The following is a 23,237-nucleotide window of genomic DNA, read 5'->3' as shown; positions in this document are numbered from 1 at the left end:
AAGGTCTACTCTTGTGTTAGTTGTCTCCTCTGTCTCCTGAACATTAACCATTTTTCGAGTTGTACTTCTTTTGTAGTTAGTATGCGATATACTTATACTGATCAAACTTAAACCGGACTGTCAAAAACAAAAAACCGATTTCACATGTTTTAATATCTCAGACGCTAATGGGGATGTGTTTCTTTGAGTTTTTCTGAAACGAACGAATGTAGAGATGATGATTTAGAGCTGAAAATAGTACAGCATAGTTGTTTGTTCAATTTAAAATGCAAACAATACAAATTTATAACTATTCTGAAAATAAAATATTTATATTTTTAAATTTTCAATAATTTATTTGTACGTTAGTAGGGTGATATGTTCTCAGCACAGTTTTGCTTCAGCACCAATTTCGAGAGCAAATTTTTATTTTCGACGAAAAATTTTATTATTAAATATAATTGTTCGATAAATTTCGAGTTACGTGTTTTTGTGAAAGATCACAGCAAATGTGCTTCAATCGCAACAATATCCATGGTAACGCTTAATACCTACCAAGGCTGTTATGAAATGCACCTACATACAGATGTACATATATAAGAGCCATGCCAGAGCACATTTTTCTGCCAACATATTCCTTTGTTGCCTGCAACCAGTAACGGAAGTTTCGTTGAAACTTCTTTCAATGGTTTGCTTAGCGATATTTCCTTTGGTTTTATAGATAGAACACACGCGCTAATCAGTCGAGTGCTCACTTGCTCACTAAACACACACACAGGTACAGCAATATAATCACACATGTGTTTACAAAGGCGTCTTTGTTGCTATGTGTAGCCGGGCGCTTAAACGTTTATACGCAGGTAACGAAGCAGGAAGCAGTTGACAATATCCTTAATGTGACAGTCACTTAGTTGAGTGGCCTTACAAAATGTGCGGATTAAAGATATTAAGCGAACGTCAGAAAGTGAAAGAGCAAATATATGTAAAGAATGGGAGAGAGAATGCAAAAGTTTCATAAACTTGCTCACGTATACAAATGTTATATATGTATGTAGTCAGTTTGCCGGCTTTTCTTGGGGTTCGAATCTTCCTGTCAAGAGGAAAGTKCAAAGTTCCACTTGCAAGACTTTTCTCGAAGATTTCTCAGGTTCTTGCTCTTTTAAAGACAGCTGAAGTGCTTGTGCTTTAACTTATTTGTCACACACACACAGATAATTGATTCATTAAGTCTCGCTTCGCGCGTTGCAGCCAAGATATTGCAACCTTTTCTCTCGTAGAAACTCGACTTTGCCGCCACTTTATTGTATTCGCGTGACGTGGCTGCGTTTCAGTTTTCTTTTTTTGTTGTTTTGCTTCTTCAACATCCTTTTGTTAGGCAATGTTGACAACCTCGTTAGTACCCTGACTGTTATGGTCGTTGTCGTGCTTTCAGTCTTGTCGATATGGGTGTAGGAAGAAATCTATAAAAATTTATTGCACGGAGTTTCAGGGCAAGACGTTGCAATTTGCTAGCATTGTGAACAAATTTAAATTATTCATTAAACTACATTATAATTTTATGTTCAGCCGAAAGCCTATGATGTTAGCGCAGCGTACTTTAGTTTATATAATAATTTGTTTATTATGTAAACTTTAATAAAATAAAAATAAATTTTATGTTCCTGATCTTATTTATTTTCAGTTCTAAATTCATAATACAAATTAGTAGTTACTGTGTCGGAAATCTGATTAAAAWTTTTTTTTTTTATATATTTATACATTTTTATTATAAAATATAATAAATTATTAGATGTAGAAATATTTTTTTCAAAAAACATATAAGTTTATTCGTGTTTCCAATCTCCAGGAGGACCTCCTAAAAGAGTTGTTTGTCAGTTAGCAAGAATGTTCTGTTTAAAAATATCTATAATCTGTAAACCAAACAATTTTGAAAAACATTGAGGTGATTTTTCTTTTATTGCTTGCTCCATCTTAGTCGATTCAACAACAGTGTATCAGTCACTCCTTCTCTACACGTGAAAATTCTTTTCCTCTTGATATTTTTCAACGATAAATTTGCTGAACCAACTTAAAAGATAAGATAGTTAATTCAATTCAAAAATAAAKAATACAGTAAAAACTCTCTTAAATGAACGCCCTATTAAGCGGACATCTCCATTAACCATGACCATTGTTGATGTGTATTGAGTACAATATATTAAGCGGACAACTCTATTAACTGGTCAGARGCGCTGRTAACCAGACATTGAGAATGCAGTCTTAAATTCGTTATTATTTCCAATGAAATTTATTTGTATAAACATATTCAAAATTAGACCTCAAGTGCAATCCCTTAGATTCTTATTCGCTTCTATTCGTAAATAAAATGTTCACTGTATTCAATAGTAATGAATTCAATAGTATAAAATGTATAGCACAGCAACGCAGTGGTTTATTTATAGAAATCGATCTGAAATCGATATTATTATGATAGCTGTCAGAGAGGTGCTCTTCTCCTAAAAATTAACCAGTGTTGTTGAAGTATTTTTTGCATTGAGTCTTCTTCGAAAATCAAGGGCGACTTTTAAGACCACAAATATATAGTGGATGTGGCCCTTTTTCACAATRTGGAAGTTTTAAGGGATGTTGAATATATAGTATAGTTAACTCTCAAGCCTAAAATAGCAGTGATATTATTATAATTGTTGGTGCGCCTTTCATTTCTATTATTTTCTCAATTTTATCATCAGAAAGTTTACTATGTTGGCAACCCAACTTTATTATATTCACAAACATTTTCAATATGTAGCAGAGCTTCTTACTATCTCATTTGAATCGTCTCAAAAGGTTTTAGTTAATGTTTTGGGTGTGCAGCGATACCTTGCTAGACTCGTATCAAAAGACGTGCATTTTTTGCAAAAACGATGTAGAGTWGTGTGGTAGCAAAAGATAATAGCAGAGAACCTTACATTCATCAAACGCATCATTACTGKTGACCASACGTRAGTATATCCAACTATTCAACGATMTAGCAAAGGTTTTGAACGCCTTTATTTTACCACAAACCGAAAACACCACAGTACTCTGAAGACAATGAAAGCCATCCTAACCAAAGCTTAAATCAAGTGTATGAAAAATTGAARTAAACATTGTMATTTTTCAATTGACTCAGGAGCCTATAGCAAAGATTTATTTTAGTATATATGAAATCGATTTTCTGTTTGTTTTGTCAGTCTTGGTCCCATTTGATCAGGTGATTCATTACGTCAAGCCAAAACCTAATCTAAAGAATTTAAGGTATAAAATGAATTTATATACACTGACTTTCAAAATTTCCCGTACAAATAACACTTAAAATGTCAAATWCCATTAAATTTTGTGTGTGTGTTTTTTWAAGTTTAGGATGAAATRKGATTTGCATTAACTAAATACTCAAAAATATTTAGAATTTGAACGAAACCTCGAAACAAAAAGTAATATTTTTGCACAACACATTTACAGCTATGAAAATAAATTTGTTTTCCATAGCTCAGGGCTGCATGACTTCATTGAAACTTGCTTATCTACCTGACACATAAACATATACACATCCAATCAGTTCCAAAGTGCAGGAAAGTTAACTTGAATGATTTACTATGTAGCATTCAACGATACTTAAATAGCACATTGCCAAGCATCCAAAACATATTTGCTCCCAAGATTTATCGCAGTTTTCCCATTTTCCCATTTTCGTGCTTTTTTCCGTATTTGTGTTCGTAAATATGCTCGTTTRTGTTTATTATAAGGCTTTGCAATTTTTGATGAAACCAATGAAATCAATATTTACCAATAGAATATTCAATTCAAAATACCTCTAATCTATTTTCAGCAWACAACAACGACAACAACCTCGACCAGGTGTCATAGAGATGAAGGGATTGAATGCATACATACTTATATGTRTGTATCTGTGTCTGTGAACCAATCGACAGSCATTGAAAGCTGTTAAAAAGCAGATAACTTTTAACAGTAAATTTGCGTCGAAGGCAGCAGCSGCAAAGCTGCACACACACACCCACTCAACTTTTGGACCATCRACTTGACAACAATATTAGCAAAGTGATTTCACTGTGTGAGTGCCAAATATAACTACATGTGATGCAAAATAAAATATTTTGCTTGTGCTTCAGTGTTTATGAAAAATATATAAATATATACATAAATATTTAAATGTCATAAAACATGCAACATCCACRTACATACATACACTTTAGCATATAAATCCTGTGCTTGGATAACAAGTGGCGTTTGCCTAAACTAGGAAGCGTGTGTATGTGTTTGTGAGGGTGGGCAAAATAAAGTGCTATTAACTAGTGGTTAAGTGCGTAAGGCTTTGGCTGCACACTACACACACATCATACAATTGCACATACGCGCGCAGCGAAAAGTGGCGGTGGACCACATGTGTAGCAATGCAAAAATGATTAACGAGCTATAGGCCTAATGCGCCGTAAATCAAAAGAAAGGGAGAAAACTTTAAACGCCGAAACGGCATTCTTCGCAACAGGTCAATAAACCCACAGCAGATGGGCGGGGGCGTATGAGTAACGCTTGATAAGCGTACACTTTAGATTAAGCTGTGTTGGCAGGAGTTTTCATACATGTGCTATGGAGTAGAGCTAACCGTGGCAAAAGCACGTTATGTGCACTTTTAGTGTGAGGCGAGCAGTTCTTTGATAATTATAAAATTTGGTGGAAAATTATTATCATATTCGGAGGCTGTGATGAGCGACTATTGCGCAGATCTTAATTCTAAATTATTGCTGATAAAGTCTCAATGACCAAAATTTAAAAAAAGTAGTGAAATAATAAAACTATTAGCTCATAACCTAAAAATATATGTTGGAATTAAAATTTTTGCGGTGTTTTTATATAACAAGAGAATCATTATTTCGTTAGAAACTACTTTAAATTTTAAACTGCTTTTCATGCTTATGCTAATAAGCGAATACGGTTTGTTCGCGCAACTTTAGACAAATTTAATACTATGATTTAAAATTTATATATATGTATATATATATATGTATATCCTATACTGAATATATGGTAGTCGAAAAAGTCTTTTCGTATTTTAACAATGGATGTCGTTGCAGTCGTATAACTCCAGTGCTATCAATCACATATAGTGATGGAAACGTGAGATTTTAAGCTTCATTTAACCAAAAAAATTAAATTCAGGAAGTTGAAAATAAGTTACAGCTATTCAAAAATTCGTTACATATTTTGAAATTTTTGTATAAAAAGGGAAGAATGCCAATGCTGTATCAGTTCGTGCAGGACAACAATGGCTAGCTCGCTTTCCTTCTGGAAATGGTCGACCTATCGTTGAACAGTTGATAAAATTATGGAAAATATCGACCATATAAGCAGCCACGACATCGCTAAGGAACTGTCATCAAAGGTTTTGAGCCATTTAAAGAAGCCCCATTTTTGGGTATCACATGGGTTGCCTGCGAAAAATTTAATGGACCGAATTAACATCGGGGGATTCTTTGCTGAAACGAAATGAAGTCGAATCATTTCAGAAGCGTATGGTAAAGGAGATTAAAAATGGATCAAATGCGACAATGTTATGTGAAAAAGTTCATGGTCCAAGCGTGGTGAAACTCRACAAGTCGCCTTAAAAGGTTATGCCGACAGTTTGGTGGGACTGGAAAGGTATCATCCACTAYGAGCTGCTCCAGTTTGGTCGAACGATTGATTCTAYATTTTACTGTCAGCAGTTAATAAGATTGAAGCAAGMAAYCGCAWAAAATGGTCAGAACTGATGAACAGAAAGGGCTTCGTCTTCCAYYAGGGCCACACACATCTTTGATGACTCGGCAAAAACTGGGAGAGCTTGGTTGGCAAGTTTTGATGCATCTACCATATAGCCCTCATTTTGCACCATCCGACTATTATTTATTACTGTCAATGCAGAACTCCCTTAATGGAGTAAAGTTGGTTTCAAGACAAGCCTGTGAAAACTACTACTTGTCGCAGTTTTTCGCCGAGAAACCAGAAAAGTTTCGTTATAAATGTAAAACAAAAAAAATAAGTTGAAGTTTGATTAGAAATATGAAAATACTTTTTCGACTACCCTGTATATAGAAATTCGCAAAGCATAGATGTTTTGCTATGAAACTTTTTCGTATATAAATTTTTTAAAGGGCTCCTCAATAGCTCCATAAATCGGTATAAATGGGTGTAAAATTTTTCCAAGGGCCACATAGTATTTGCCTCATACAACATTCTAATTACTTTTTCAGACAATTTAACAACTTCATGTACAAACACACACACGCACACTCAGCAGCTGCGTGCAATTAATTGAAAACAAAAGCCTTTTCAAAAGCTCAAAACGTGACACCTCTGGTTTGGGATTTATAGAAATTAATTTGTTCGATTTTCAATTTCGGTAGACAAACAGAAATAAGTGAATGCCAATAAAACTTTATACAAAATTAAAATACTAGTCAATAAATAAAAGGCAAAAAATATAAAAATGTTTAAATAAAAAAATCAATAGCACTATACAACTTGGAATACAAATAAATTGCAATTTTTCCATTTGTCCACTTTGATGAAAAGCCACAAATTTTCAATGCAAACTAATGGAAAAGAATTTGTGTTGCATGTTGCATGTGGCCAAATAAACGAGATTAAAAGAAATTGTGCAATAATTCGCCTAAACTTAAACAACACACATAAATATACAACGTGCAGAGTGTCAAGCACATATGTATAACACATATGCCTTATAAGTTTATAAATACATAAATGCCGTTGCAGGTAATCGAAAGCGTCAGTGTGTGAAAACAAATAGTGACCAGCAGCACCTGGCTGCAAACAATTTGCATTAGCATACACCGAATGGTGTTAAAACAACAATAGCAATAAAGTAAAAAATTGTGCAAAACCAACAACGGTCAACAATTTCGAGTTGTGCAACTGATATCACAGTGATGCCAATTAGTCAGATTGCCAGCTACTAAACTGCAACGACTGACTTACTGCCTCTGTGCAATCACTTCATACCGACGATATTCGCATTGCAAAGCTTAAATACATAAAATAACGGCGTAAGATACAACAAGACTGGCTGAGTTGCAGGAAAACCTCTAAATTGAATATGGCCAGCGCAGCAAAGCGGTGAGTACAGAAAATTTACAAGTCGGTTTTTTTTTGCAAAACAAAAATAATCACTTCGTGATACAGTTCTTTTTAATTTGAATTATTTCTTACGAAAGGTAGCATATAGTTTCTCAACTGATTATTGAGAAATCTCAACAGTGGAAAGAATAGGCATCGGTATATATACTCATATACTCATGATACTCAATTTTGAAAAATATATTTTAAATTTAGAATAATTCTTAACTATACATTAGAGATGCTGATTTGCAAGTTTCCAGGAGAAAGAAAAAGTCATCCATATTATTTATATTTTCTCTCTTAAAGCTAAATCTGTTTGCACACTTTTTTATATTCTAGAAAGTGATCTACTGCCGCYTAGTAGTATTTTAACAGAGCTGTCGAATATTCCACCTATATTTTTGAGTTTTTCTGTTGTCGACACCACTTGTACACAAAATCTGCGCTATTTGTTTTCATTTAAAATATCACCAACTGATTTCCTTATTTATCAATCACATTATTTACATGAAACTCCTTAAGTACGAGCTACACTCTTGCCTTTCAAAACACACCTGAAAATACGCTGAATTTATCAACAGCGCCATTTGAATTGAAAATCGAGCGTCAACGTTGCAATCGAAGCTTTTTTCCTTTTTTACTAAGAGCTCCAATATTATTGCTTTTTAGCAAGTTTATTGCTTTAACGTTTTTGCTTATCATTCTTTTCTTGCATTTGGCTTACAATGTGGAAAGGCGAGAGATTTTCGCAATAACAATTTTTTAATAAAAACTTTTCAACTTGCATATGTATTATTTGCGAGAAATATATTCGATATATTGCATTTAMAGATATTTACATACATATATATATTTATGCATAATATCTGACTCAGCATGCAAACAAAYATAACYCTTGAACTGTATKGARTTGACTTGAAGTGGCARCACTTCAGACAAGACTTTATTTGCTTAAAGTTCAGTGAAGTGCTCTTTGAGAATTTCAATAGTTTTCGCCGGAAATACACTTATATATATTTTCTGTTGCGATTAGTGAATAATATTGGTACTTAGTGCGACTCAGGAAGACTGGAAAGCTTTATTGATACGTGACTTGAAATTAGGCTGATGTCGGTGSAAGTATATAAATAGCGCTCAAAAACAGCTTATAACACTATTTAATTGCTGAGAGTACTTCAAATTCATAAATATCAGGGGCGAAATGAAAAGCTATTAACGAGGTCATGAAATTCTGGAAAATTATTGAAGAAAAYATTAGGTACTGTATTTTAAGAAGAATAATTTAATGTATAGGCAAGGTAAGCTTGTGTGAGTATACGAAACTGTGAAAGCGTTTTGCATCTAATCAAATTTCACTCGGACTAGTCGATCGGAAGCGATATTAATCTTCTTGTTGTTTTTTTTTTTTTGTGCGTGAAGTTTATCTCAATCAGTCAATTAATGTGAATTTGTCAGCTCTTTGCTAACTACGGGAAGATKTGACTGTAGAAATATCAAGAACAACAGAAACAATTAGTGCTGAAAAATATTTTTGAAAAATGAAAAAGTGACTATGTTTTTCAATTTAAACTCCTACTCTCTTAGTATCTGACTTCCAATGTCCAAAATGTCACTTTAATTCACGTTCCAAAACTACACGTTTTCTGCAGTATATACATCTATCCTTTTCAGAATTGGTTAAAGCGTTTAAGCATGGTTATCTATGTAATCGCGTTATTACGGCAGCCCCGACTCGCCGAAGCACGAAAACCGACACACACGCCATCGCAAAAGTAACGATTAGCATTCAAACGATTGTGTTTCTATTGTCAGTGAGCGTAATTCAACAAACGACTCTTTGAATCGCACCAACAAATGCATAGTTCCACGCGCGGAACACAGTCGTATGCAAGGCACACATACGCACATGCAAGGCGCTTTCATCGCTTTTCTCACTTTGTTGACTGGCGCTTAAGTCGGAATTAGCATTTAAAGTGGTTAGCGGCTTTTTGCCTGCTTATTCCCTTGCTTGCATTTTCGTTTGGCCAYCGCGTTCGCGCCTCTTTTTGTGTTCCTGTGGCTACGCGGCTGAAGTGGCAGCCAAAATTAGTTGCGCTTCGGTTCGAACATTTGTTTTTATTTTTTTTTTTTTTTGCCGGACAAAATTCATTTCCACTACTTTCAATGGCTGCGCGGCAAAGTTTGAGTGTAGCAGTTATTGGAATTTAAGGGCTGCCAAGAATTGCTATTATGTAAATGGCGCATTTTCAGGGATTTGCTGGAGTTTGTTGTTTGGCGAAAATTAGTGCGAGRTTTTACTCCAGTCCTAAGTGAAGCTGGTTCTCAGATCATTTATTTTATGGAATAGTTAGTTTTTAATTGCTTGCAGTGACTTGGCAACAATTTGTTTTTAAATGTACCAATGCCTTGTGAAAGTTGTCTGGTTTAAAGTGAAGCAATAATTATATAAATCCGAAAAGATTTTCTCACAAAATGCARTCTTTTGGTCTTAGTAATAAAACAGTAAATTTTCCTGTACTACACGACCGCTCTAAATTTGCTGCAAAGAATTGCTCCYATCACACAACTGTTCAGCTTCGTGGTCTATAACTCGATTGTTGCTGTTGTTGTATACATTAACTCATATCAACTTAAGCTGTTTTTGCATGCTGTATCAAAAATTAAAAACAAAAAAAGTTGCCTTTTTTTTGCCACGGAGGATTTGTATAGCAACAAAGAAAAAAAAAAAAWTCATAAGGSKTATACTTCTTTGGAAATTTTKAAAAATTATYTCTTTTTRTTTTTTTGCAATTTGAGTTACTGTCTACTAATATATAGCCTCGAAGTTCTACTCGTATCAGCTCCCAGTTTATCTTACTTTGYCAAAGGGACAACTGGTCTAAATCGGTTTCCAGCCAGCGTTTTTTGGGAGCTATTGTCGAATGAAGTTTAATGAGATGATTTTTGATGTTCTATTGATAATTTGTCAAAATCGGTCAGATCGGATAACCATATCACATATCTCCCATATAACCGCTTATTCAAATTTGAATAATGAATGAGACGGTAATTCCTTACGACAATTTTTATCCTTTCCGAAGATTGCCAATTTTTTTGCTGTCACACTGGCTGTGCCATCAGCCGAGCTTAAAAGCCCTTATTATAAATTATAAAATAATTTTATTGTTGACATATTACTAGCTATTTACTAGATGCGAAGTTATGACTTTCAAAACTCAATATTCTGATTGACTTCATTTCAGGTCAGCTATTTAACAGATACTACTGTCTGCATCGATTTCGTCTTTGAATATGAGATGTAGTTGCACATATTATACACATATGTACATGTAGCATAAATGTATATGTGCAGTCACAATTAGCACTGGAATGCAAACACGTACGATCCTATTAAAAAAATGACTTTCTGCATTAAAAACTTTATGCCCACAGCAGTTTTTGTTTATGCCACGATTGCCCTATTTTTAAAAATATCGCGCATCGATGCCAGACATATGTAAATGCATAAATATACAACATACATACATACATATGCATATGTGTATGGAAGTGAAACTTTTTGCGCCAAACTATTCGTTTGGAAAAGCATTTTCATATGTTTTGGGCTAAGAACTAATTAGTTTATTCAATTGCAGCTTAGTAACGGCATATAATGTGGAGTAAAAGAGAGAATAASAAAAAAGCTGGCAAAGTGATAAAGTTTTAGATGCACATGMTGCATATCTACGCTTTTTCCTGAGACAGTTGAACTTTTACTCTAATTTCGCAGTTGCTCTTCGTTTCGCCTACGCAGCGCTCGGCTGCTAAGTCGGCGCGGCATCTTCCACCTCAACAGGCGAAATTATTTTCGAAAAAAGTTTTTGCCACTACTTTCAATCTCTCAGCGCGTTTTGACTGCGTTCATTTACACAAGTACATATGCCTACGAATACTYTCGCAACCACTGTGCGACCACCACCCGCCTGTCGGCAGGCGTGCAGGCAGCGTATGACAAATAKGAATTGCAAATCTGCATTTTGGCGCTTAGCCAGTAATTCTGAATTCACTCAGAATTGTCATTATTCATTAATTGCGCTTGCATCTAGCGAGCGCGTAAGTATTTACTTGCATGTGAGTGTGCGAATGCGCGGAAAGGACAATATTTCAAGTGTTTGTTGCAGACACATATATTCTTTCGTAAARGCCGAATGCACTAGAAACAGATTTTATCATGTCATTTTGTTAATTGTTTTTTTTTCAGTGTAATGTTGCAGTGATTAGGAAAGGAAATGGATGTAAGCTATGTATGTCTATGGAAATGAGCTTTTAGGTTAATGTTGACGATTTGGCGCAGATTTGTGTAATCACTAACCCTTGTTATTAATATTGGCAGGACAGTTTTCCAACATTCTAAATAAGAAAGAAGCAAAATTGTTTGAAAAAGGAAAGTATCATTAAGATATCCAAGAAAATATTGTGAAACAAGCTTGTTTTAGAAAAGTATATATATTGAAAGAGTAATCACGGAAAAAATATTTAACATTCGTAATGCCTAATATGTTCGTCACAAATCACTTCATTAAAGAACAAATTAAATACACAGTAAAATTAAAAAAAAAAAGTTAATATATTTTGTTATCCAAGCGACAGCGTGAAAAAAAGTCCTCCACTGCTGCAGTGATTTTGGATTTCTCCATTAATGCAACATATAAAAAATTCTCTGGTAAAAAATACTGTTTGATAACTTACGGGTGGGGGCATTTAAAAATGGAAGACTGTAACTCAAAAGGTTTTTGGAATTTGGCACACATCCGCATGTTATTAAAATCCTTGTTACAACTTTGGTTAGGCATATATTAGTATACGGCTCTGTGTCAAAGACCCTAAATACCGAATCCAAAAGTCAGAGTCCTTTCGAAAGCAATTTTGTCGTAGGTTACTTTTGATGCGATTCTAGGGGCTTTCGTTTTTCTTATATAGTCATTTATTACTGCCCCGTAGGGAAATATTTTTCCCAAACATTTTCTTTGCATTTTCTGTTCTCTTATGTCCGTAGAATTAATGTAGAAATCCACTTTACCATTGGAAGGTTTCGAAAAAGGCCCAAAATTAATAGTACCGCTCGACGTTCGGAGCGCTCGGAATGCACACCTCAAACTTTAAACGCGTTTTTCTTAAAACAGACTTTTTCAAACTGGCGGACATTACTCCGGTCGAACTACTCAACCGACATGCTTAATTTTTTTTAATGTTTACAAAACGGCTGGAAATCGTCCCTATATTTTTAATTATTTATGGACAATGTTATGACAAAATTTATGTATAAAAACATGGGGAAAATTAAAAGAAAAACGTTAATTACTGTTTTATTAATCAATGTTTTTCATGATTCTAATAGGGATGATAACCATTCACATACTTTTTAGAATAAATTAAGTTTTCGTGTTTCAGATGATCCAAACGTGAGAAATCATGTCCGCCAGTGAAAAAACGCATCTCATTCACCCTGCCATTTCTCCTACAGATGTTATCGAAAAATTCCGATATACCTCATGATATGTGAAAAAAGTTCTATTGTAGAATAAAAATTTCTATAAAAAAGTAAAAAAAAGAAAAAAAAAACATGTCAGATTGCCCTACTGACCCCTTAAAACTTAAAAATTTTAACTGCCTAGTAGTAGGGGAATATTAAAAAAAAGAAGTTCTGCATCTCACGTGTTGAACTAGTGTCAACTGGTAATTTCACAGAAATAAAAAGATTGACCACTTCGAATTTCGGGGTAAGCTTTTCGAAATTTGTGTAGTTCTCGCAGTCAACAGTGAATGGCTTGAATTCGGGTGGGAAATCGGCAAATATAGCCAATTCTTGTATGCTAAATAAAAATATATATGCGTAAAATTTTTTATACTTCAGTCTTTCTACACTTTACGTCCACAGCTCATACGAGGATCATGACAGAATCTGAATCCATTTTGCTTCAAGAGTAGAAATAGATGTAAAGGTTTTGATTTTGGTTTAGGTAATGCACACACCTCAGATGATCTTTTTCTCGTAGAAACTGCTGTAATCTCTCATTGTTCGTTATGAAGCTAAATAATAAGCAAAACGTTCTGYTCTAGRTCGAACTTTGAAACCTTTTTGTTGAGCATGACTCATGCGGGACAAATTTTAACCAATACAGTAACCTTGGTGAGCCTGGTAAAGTTCAATGGCCGCCAAGAGATCCCCAAATGCAGAATATGTTAAACAAAAGGTCATAAATTTGCTGCCAATGCTCAAAAAGCTGGTAAGCACTAAACAAACACGAAATATTATGACAAGACTTGGAAGCAAAAATGAATGCGAAATTATTTAGTTGAAAACACACACAACTTATGAGACTACGCACATAATTTCGTGTCGCCGACCAACAGGCAACAGCCACCAGCCGCCAGCATGACACACCTTCATGTGTTGTGATGTCACCGACAAAAACAAAAGCGCATGCAATGCACAGCAAGTGGNAAAAAAAAAAAGTTAATATATTTTGTTATCCAAGCGACAGCGTGAAAAAAAGTCCTCCACTGCTGCAGTGATTTTGGATTTCTCCATTAATGCAACATATAAAAAATTCTCTGGTAAAAAATACTGTTTGATAACTTACGGGTGGGGGCATTTAAAAATGGAAGACTGTAACTCAAAAGGTTTTTGGAATTTGGCACACATCCGCATGTTATTTAAATCCTTGTTACAACTTTGGTTAGGCATATATTAGTATACGGCTCTGTGTCAAAGACCCTAAATACCGAATCCAAAAGTCAGAGTCCTTTCGAAAGCAATTTTGTCGTAGGTTACTTTTGATGCGATTCTAGGGGCTTTCGTTTTTCTTATATAGTCATTTATTACTGCCCCGTAGGGAAATATTTTTCCCAAACATTTTCTTTGCATTTTCTGTTCTCTTATGTCCGTAGAATTAATGTAGAAATCCACTTTACCATTGGAAGGTTTCGAAAAAGGCCCAAAATTAATAGTACCGCTCGACGTTCGGAGCGCTCGGAATGCACACCTGAAACGGTTTTCTCAAAACAGACTTTTTCACACTGGCGAACATTACTCCGGTCGAACTACTCAACCGACATGCTTAATTTTTTTAATGTTTACAAATCGGCTGGAAATCGTCCCTATATTTTTAATTATTTATTTACAATGTTATGACAAAATTTATGTATAAAAACATGGGGAAAATTAAAAGAAAAACGTTAATTACTGTTTTATTAATCAATGTTTTTCATGATTCTAATAGGGATGATAACCATTCACATACTTTTTAGAATAAATTAAGTTTTCGTGTTTCAGATGATCCAAACGTGAGAAATCATGTCCGCCAGTGAAAAAACGCATCTCATTCACCTTGCCATTTCTCCGACAGATGTCATCGAAAAATTCCGATATACCTCATGATATGTGAAAAAAGTTCTATTGTAGAATAAAAATTTCTATAAAAAAGTAAAAAAAAGAAAAAAAAAACATGTCAGATTGCCCTACTGACCCCTTAAAACTTAAAAATTTTAACTGCCTAGTAGTAGGGGAATATTAAAAAAAAGAAGTTCTGCATCTCACGTGTTGAACTAGTGTCAACTGGTAATTTCACAGAAATAAAAAGATTGACCACTTCGAATTTCGGGGTAAGCTTTTCGAAATTTGTGTAGTTCTCGCAGTCAACAGTGAATGGCTTGAATTCGGGTGGGAAATCGGCAAATATAGCCAATTCTTGTATGCTAAATAAAAATATATATGCGTAAAATTTTTTATACTTCAGTCTTTCTACACTTTACGTCCACAGCTCATACGAGGATCATGACAGAATCTGAATCCATTTTGCTTCAAGAGTAGAAATAGATGTAAAGGTTTTGATTTTGGTTTAGGTAATGCACACACCTCAGATGATCTTTTTCTCGTAGAAACTGCTGTAATCTCTCATTGTTCGTTATGAAGCTAAATAATAAGCAAAACGTTCTGYTCTAGRTCGAACTTTGAAACCTTTTTGTTGAGCATGACTCATGCGGGACAAATTTTAACCAATACAGTAACCTTGGTGAGCCTGGTAAAGTTCAATGGCCGCCAAGAGATCCCCAAATGCAGAATATGTTAAACAAAAGGTCATAAATTTGCTGCCAATGCTCAAAAAGCTGGTAAGCACTAAGCAAACACGAAATATTACGAGAAGACTTGGAAGCAAAAATGAATGCGAAATTATTTAGTTGAAAACACACACAACTTATGAGACTACGCACATAATTTCGTGTCGCCGACCAACAGGCAACAGCCACCAGCCGCCAGCCGCCAGCATGACACACCTTCATGTGTTGTGATGTCACCGACAAAAACAAAAGCGCATGCAACGCACAGCAAGTGGCCGACAGACAATAAACGTGTCAACGGCACACTGCAGCCCACCGCATTAGTGAAGCCAAAGCCAAAGCGAAGTGAAATTAAACGAAAAAAGAGATGCATGCAAATTAAAAAGTAAAAGAAAATATTAAAAAGCATTTCGTTGAACTCATTTRAACGGCAACATGTTGCACATGATTGCGTTGCAGCACAGCGACGTCTTCGAATATGATTACAAACAGCTGTACGTGCTTATGCAAGTGTATAAATATGTTTGTGGGTGTGTGTGGATGTCTGCTAGTGGGTGCGCTTGTGTGCGCCAGTGGAGCGCGGCGTCGACGYCAGTCAAGTGCAGCAACGCAGACTGAAAGAATTAAGCAGACAGACAGACAGACTGTTGAGGGAGCWTRTGCACAACACACGTACTGGCATCCGKGTATTCAAACCGAGGGGAGCGTGAATCACATGTATGGCAGRCGATGACGAAGGCAAGTGCAGAGACAGMCAGCTCTCTCAAARACACACTTGAAGAAATGATACTTGCAGTTATGACTATGCGGGCGTGTTGTTGCTGTGGTTGTTAGCATTATTGCTATCGCATTTTATGTACAACTTACTGCTGCTACTATGCTCATGATTTCTGGTCTTGTTCTTGCTTTTATTTTTGTTTCGTTGCTGATGTTGATGATGCGCCTGGTGATTAGAGCGCTGATGGAGGCGCTGATGAACGACGACAGAGATGGACGTGTTTTGCTGCTCACATTAGGGGCGAAAATTGTTTTAGTGCAAAAGAAAAAACACCAAAAACAGCGACAGAAATATTACTTGGTTTTCTGCCTGCTGTTATGTTGTTGATGACTGCATGCAACACTGCGTTGCGCTGCGCGTTGGTAAAGTGGCACACGCGCAATCAGTGGTGACGCCGCTGCCATCACCCAAAATATTACATTTTTCTAGTGGCACACACCAACAACTATATAGCATATGTGCAAGTGTGCAATTATGCGTATAAATTATGATGAGGCGTGGAGGGAGGCTCGGCGTGCAGAGATCGCCGCAGTAGGAAAGTATTAAAAATGGCATCGCTGATAGCGCAAATAAAGTGGAAAATGTGAGTCAAGCTATTTCGGGAACACGCTGGCAGTTGCAGCTTGATTCTCGCTACGCTGTGGCAAATACCGCATTGCAACACAGATAACCYAACCCAACAATACTTCTGTTTGTTTACGCTGCAGTTGCTTTAGTAATTAGACAGCAGAAATTGGCTTTTCAGATCAAATTTCAAAGGTTGGGACACGTGGGCTGCGAGGAGTGGTCCACAACACTTTCAAAAAAATAATAGTTTTTTTATTCTGAACTAGTAAACAAAAATATTTCTGCATACTTTCTGGCTTCGCTTTTTAATATTTACCCACCATTTATTTTAACCTAGCCAAATATGAATTTTAAGTCTAAGTATTTTTCTCAACATCACACAAGCTTCGCGGGRGTTTCTGAAATATTGCAAAAAATTTAGTTTCTAAGAAGCAAGGAATATTTAAGTTCGGTTTTTGCAACTTGCCAGGATGAAAGCCATCAGATGCATAAAGTTCGTAAGTTACATGGGTTTTGGGCAATTTCCAACCGATTTTTTTTATTTATTTAATCATAAAGATACACTGTTATGAGTAAACCATGCTCTCTCATTTTCATTGAGATAACTCACATGTTGGYCGATATCCGAAATATAAGTCAGCAGGATTCCGTTTTGATCTGATTTGGACAGTTTTTGGTCATCAGGTGGTAGCCCTTAGAGGCTTTATTCGCGTAGTCCTGAGATGTTATGCTGCTACTCTCATTGCTCACTTTTGACCTCGGCTCCTATAAAGCCCTCTCATATCATTACTGGTGTAAAACTTAACGTTTCTGGCGTGTTTATTTATTATTTTATCGCACTTAAGGAGTTATGGGTTATCACCCATTTTCATAATTTTCACAGTATCGGAAATAAAGTACTTAAGGTTTATGTCCTGAGCGATTTGACTGTTGTATCTTAAGTGGTTATCCAGATATGCACTTCAAATATCGGTACTAAGCCCATATTTTATTTAAGGCGCCCTTGCTATAACCCTATATTTATTTCGATTATTTTTAGGTGATACAAACAACCGTTAGGTGAACAAAATTATGAGATTATACTCTGTAGCAATGTATTGCTAGAGTAAAAAAACGTGATGTTGTTGTTTTTTGTCAGTTTGGGCCTTAATTCATCAGATGGCTTATWGATCTAAAAAAGAACTTTTTTCGCCTAAAAAGTTAGAGGCGTTTTTAGAGCTTCGCTTTTTAGATTCAAAGCTTTTTGCGAGATTAAGAAATAGTTGTTGTAACGAGTATTCTTCAGTTTTCAGCATGTCTGCATCAACTTAAGTTCATACTTTTGTCTGTTTAAAACTAGTATGGCTGTCAGCAAACATCTTTAGTGCTGCACCCATATTTTAGAAATGTTTTTGGAAAATTTTAACGAATGACTTACTCATGATTTATTCTCTGACTTTTAGAGTTCTTGAAAGATTAAATCAATGAATACGTTACTACTGACCACCCTCTCCTTTCCTGAGGCTTATTTAAACTGCAAACTATTAGAATAATCTTGAAATCGTCTCATATGATGTTTAGCTTGTAAATTTAATAAAAACTCGTTTCCTCTTACCTTTTTTTAGACCTGCCACATGCCGTTTTGTTTGGTGTGGCGCTTCAAGTGGCGCYCAATACGGCAATGCAGCAAATTTTTTGTCACAGAAAGATTGTTTCATATTGTTGTTGTTGCTATTATTACAGCTTGTAGCATTCATTGCCTTTTCAAGCGCGTCAACCGCAACGCCCCAACAACGCAACGGTGCAGCACAAAAACCACTGGCGCTTGCCATTTATGAGAATATGAGAGCGCCACTTCCATACATATAATTACATACACACACATGCACACCTATAAGCAGTTATGTACATGGAAGCCTTGCCATGCTTTCCAACGAATTCCATTTGCTTTTTATTTTTCTTAAGTCTTTGGAAGAATGTGCAATTTGTAGTATGGTGCACACTTGCCACAACTATGTGTGTGTGCATATGTGAGCCATGATTTTTGTTGCTTGCAACATAACTGCACGTCATAATGCGGCATAAACACAACAACACTGTGACATATTTTGACTACTGCCCACTTTTTCTTGCTTTCCGTAGAACATTTTTTTTGATTTAATGCGTTTGGAGTGACATTTTCGCAATGTAACGGCATGCAAACAAAAAAAAAAAAATAGGAAACTGCAATTAAAAGGCATCTAAACAGAAAGCCGCAGGCGTTTTAAGTATTTTGGTAAACCCAATAAATACAGTTTACCTATTCAAGCCCATAAATTTTCATTTTAATTAGCTCAACAGATTACATTTATCACGCTTTGTTAAAACTCGCTGAGTTAATTAACGAGATCGCCCACTTCAATTTACATGCGTGCTGAAGATTTTTATTAGTGTGAGAAACTTCCGTCGATACTTTCTTGCTTTCCCATTTAAGTTAAAGCTGAGTTATTATCATTTTTAGTGTTTTGCCTTTTTTTCATTTATACCAGGCCAGAAATAGTTTTTCTTACTCACTTGACTTAATCTAATCTTGCTCAACCTATGAGGTATGCCTTAAGACAGACAGCGAAATTTTACGAAAGTCAACATATGCTTGAACATTTATCATCTGCAACCTCAGCCTTAACCTAATCAAGGGCATAAAACAGTGTAGTAGAACTCTTCCACCCTTTTTAACTTTTTATAGAACTTTAAACACGACCACTAGTCCTTAAAAATATGACTTTTAAGGTGGTTTTAATCATTTATGAAGATTATATTTAAAGTGCAGATGCTGCCATATCTAATACTTGATGTGCTATCTAGGTATTTCAGAGAGAAATTCACATCAATACGAGCTGATAATGTATTATAGTCTATGTATTACTTTCTCTCGTTGTATCATAAATCCAAATTAAATACTTTGTTTAACGAAACCATTTATTTAAATTATTAGTCCAATTCATTACCTGGTCAAACTTGGCATACAGTGCGGTACTTTTATAAACACTGGAAAAGTGYTCCCAGTTTGAGAGATTGACCTTCTCATAAAAAACGTCTTCTTACTTATCTCACTGATACTGAGAAAAGTTCTCTTATCGCACCAGCTTCTTTCGTAATAATGGCGATACTTTCAGTTTGAGAGATTGACCTTCTCATAAACAACGCCTTCTTACTTGCCACTGATACTGAGAAAAGTTCTCTTATCGCACCAGCTTCTTTCGTAATAATGACGATACTTTCAAAAGAACAAGCTTGAGTCAGGGTGACTCTCTTTCGTAACGGTGATATATTCTAATGGTGTCAAGATTAGGTTCAACACGAGTACCAATGTTCTCAGAAATATATATTGTTGATTTCAAGGAATGCCATGTGATAATGCCAGAAACTGGCGTTGCTTCCTCAGAAAAAGCGGTACTAAGTTTTCAGTCTGCCTAGTACTTATGCTTAAAGAAATCAAGGCCGGTTAAAGGTGATGATGTCCGCATGAAACGAAATAATTCTCACCTGCGCTACAAAGTCTCAGTGGTCAGATTTATTTACTGGTGATTTGATTCAGTAATTTATTAGGCAAAATAAAAAAAAAAAAATCTCGAGGAAAACAAGAGCAGACTTGTATTCGCTTTATTTTGTTTCGATTTTTTTTTACCGAGTTTAGTAATGTACTCTCAAAGCTGCTCAATAATACTTAAAAATTCTAACAATTGAAATAAATACGATCTTATCATATTGGACCCACACTGACCAAACAAAATAACATTTTCATGGTTTTAATAAACAAATTTATTATCGTTTTCAAAATACGATCCTGATGCAAACGTGTCAACGAATAATACAATCTTCCATGCGCTTGGTATTTCAATTGCGGCTCATTTATAGGCTGTTTCGAGGTCAAATTCATAAGTTTGTAAATGTACGGTCTTCAGCATTTTTGTTGATCATACTTTTTCAGGCTCTACTCGACGGCGTTTTTGCAAAAGATTAAAAAACTCGATTTAGGAGGAGTGATTCCATTGAGAACCCAAAATTTCCAAAACGAGTTGTTCAGTTTTTTCTTGGTAAAATTAGCCAGGTAAACACATTATTTGAAATATAGAGATCATACTTAACCAAAAAAGAAAAAAGAAAAATTGTATCGATTAGGTTTGCATACGTAACTTGTAGAAAAAGGGRTATTTATTTCTTGTGCATAATTGAATATTGCCTGTGTGTATTTATCTCAACGTTTTTAGGATTTTTTAGTTTGTAATAATAGCAAGTGATCCCGAGTTGCGAAATTATTAAACACATATGTGACCTGCTTATAAAAATATTTGAACACTGGAAAATATGCACTTCACTTAATACCCCCATAACTACACAAAATATTAAATAACTTCCATGTGTTCAACGCAGCTCTTCCGCCAAGGTCTGGCAGAGGGATTAAAATTTCAACGGCCAAGTTATTTTGCATACAATTTCAATTAAATACACATACGTAAGCGGACAGAGAGARRACAAGCATTTCACGCTGTAATATTTCAGCGATTGCGCACGCATGCGCAAAACCTGTCACATGTGCAGAGTGCCGATATGGGGGGCGGAGTGGCGCGCAAAMTCGCATTTCAGCCATGTAGTAGGTATGTGAGCGCTTACAAATATTATGAATGAGCTTTGGTCRGAGATACGCACTTTGCTGCGCCATCGCATGCGTGCCACAAATGTATTGGCCTCTGTAGCTGCACTATTTGCACGTTTTGCATGCTAAATGAACAGACGCGCGCGTTCGCTCAACTAATTACWGCAAATGAACGGCAATCAGCCGCGCCGTACGCAAAAGCACAAGCGTGCGGACGCGCACACCAAACGGTCGGCCGGCCGTACGACCATTGGCGGCAAGTGGCTGGTCTGCAACAAACTTGTACGGTCACACGGACAGACAGTGGCTGAACACAGAATTTATAGCTCGCAATGTAAAACAGGCAGCTTGAATGCCTGAATGCTTCATGGCGCTGCGTTGTTGCTGCCTTTGTTTTTTGATTTTTGCTTTTACTGGCTTTATTGCCGGTTGTCTGCTTGGCTTTGTTGTCTTCTCAGCACATTTTGTGGTTTTTGAAAAAAATTATTGAATTCGCGCACCCATGCCTCATGCATGCGTTGCTGCGTTGCACATGCAGCTGCTTWAGTACAATGATTTATGTTGCTGGGGGGCAATGAGCCGGAGTCTTGCTTGCCGAATGCCTGAACGATTGGCTGTCGTCTCTTCTGTTTTGATTGTTTCGACTGTTTGTCATCACTATATGGGTAGATAGGTGCGTGTCTAAGTTTTTTGCTGTCCAACACCATTCATGTTGGTTCGAAGCAACTTCGCGAAAAGCGAGGCTTTCAATCCTCGGTGCTTGGAAAGCTTTTCACGTAGTAATTAGTTAATATTGTAAATCGCTAATATTGTAAAAAAAAATTTTTTTTGTTATAAAAGGTTTGTTTTATGTTGATAGTCTGAGTTTCTAAACAGTAAATGATAGATAGAAATGATGATTATATAATYTCTTTTCCATATATTTACAAAAAAAAAGGGCACTTCTTAATCTTATACCCACCTAAGAACAATATTTTGGTGTAACTCAGACTGCAGAAGAGAGTTGCAGTTTGATTAAACCACAMAATTTTGTTGGCCAGAGAGATATTCAAGACCAGAAATCATTGCTGAACAATCGCATGAAAAGGGATGCAAAATAAATTTTTATACGCTCTATGGCTAAATACTCCGATCTCAGAATACGCTCATTAAAAAAAGAATACGTCATTGAGTCTTATATGTTGTTTCAGTATTCTGTTTCCAAGGCCAATTTGGCCATTCCGGTGATCAAAAAACGATCAAATAATTGTTGGATTTTCTATGGCATTAAGAGTGAAGACAATATCGATCTATTTTTCGCAGAAAAGAAAGCCTTCAGGGCATTCGCAGTTTTAAAGAATCATAACACTTTTATTAACAGGAACTTAAAGGAACCCATTGGGACGGGTTTTTTAAGAATGTCGCATTATATAAGAATAATCCATTCACTCTAGAAACTCGGCAACTGTGTTCAATTAACGAACAACAGCACAATTAATTTAGAAGAAATAATATAACGGGATAGATAAATCTTTGTACGAAAAGTGCCTTTGATGTATGCCACCTTGTGACCAACACTTATTCAAATCGAACAAAAACTGTTCCAGCCTCCATAGACCGGATATGTGGACCCCAGTCCCTATAAATGTGAGAGATTTATAATAGAAAGTCGGAAAGAATCATTTGAATCAGGTCAATACTTCCCTTAGCCCATACTTTTAATATTCAGATTTTCGAACTTCGACTTTATGCTTCATATCGGCCAATATGTGGGGATTCTCAATGAAAATGAGATAACACTCTTTAATAAAAAAATCTGCAAATTGATAAAGTCGTGTTAAAATTGTCCGTATATAACTAATAATATAATTTTCGAACATCTGCATGTGATCCTTGCAAATTATACGGAAATAAAATGTTCGAATACCCTCGAACTTAGCTAATCCTCACTGGTTTAAGATAGGTTCAAGAACCCAGCTTTTGAATTCGCACTGGCCTATGTTCTTATATAAAGAGATTGTTCAAAAATATAGAGCACAACTATTTGTGTTTCGAAATTTTAAAAGA

The 23,237-nt window shown here is 35.6% G+C and overlaps 1 protein-coding gene across 7 annotated transcripts in view; it reads left to right on the top strand.

The window, feature by feature from the left end:
• Positions 1–23,237, top strand: part of LOC108969624 (collagen alpha-1(XVIII) chain) — a 396,591-nt gene that overhangs the window by 36,609 nt on the left and 336,745 nt on the right. For 5 of the 7 annotated variants that reach the window (XM_018934460.1, XM_018934459.1, XM_018934458.1 and 2 more), the window contains exon 2: positions 6,769–7,128. In XM_018934460.1, the coding sequence (XP_018790005.1) occupies positions 7,109–7,128 (20 nt within the window). In that variant the 5' untranslated portion in view covers positions 6,769–7,108. Of the gene's footprint in view, positions 1–3,830; positions 4,070–6,768; positions 7,129–23,237 lie in introns of those variants that run through there. The other 2 variants (XM_018934456.1, XM_018934455.1) reach the window with 1 other exon arrangement.

This window comes from Bactrocera latifrons, unplaced genomic scaffold, assembly GCF_001853355.1.
Source record: "Bactrocera latifrons isolate USDA-ARS-PBARC rearing strain unplaced genomic scaffold, ASM185335v1 scaffold_26, whole genome shotgun sequence".
Lineage (NCBI taxonomy): Eukaryota > Metazoa > Arthropoda > Insecta > Diptera > Tephritidae > Bactrocera > Bactrocera latifrons.
The sequence above is the reverse complement of the archived record's forward strand: the minus strand, read 5'-3'. Positions and strand labels throughout refer to the sequence as shown.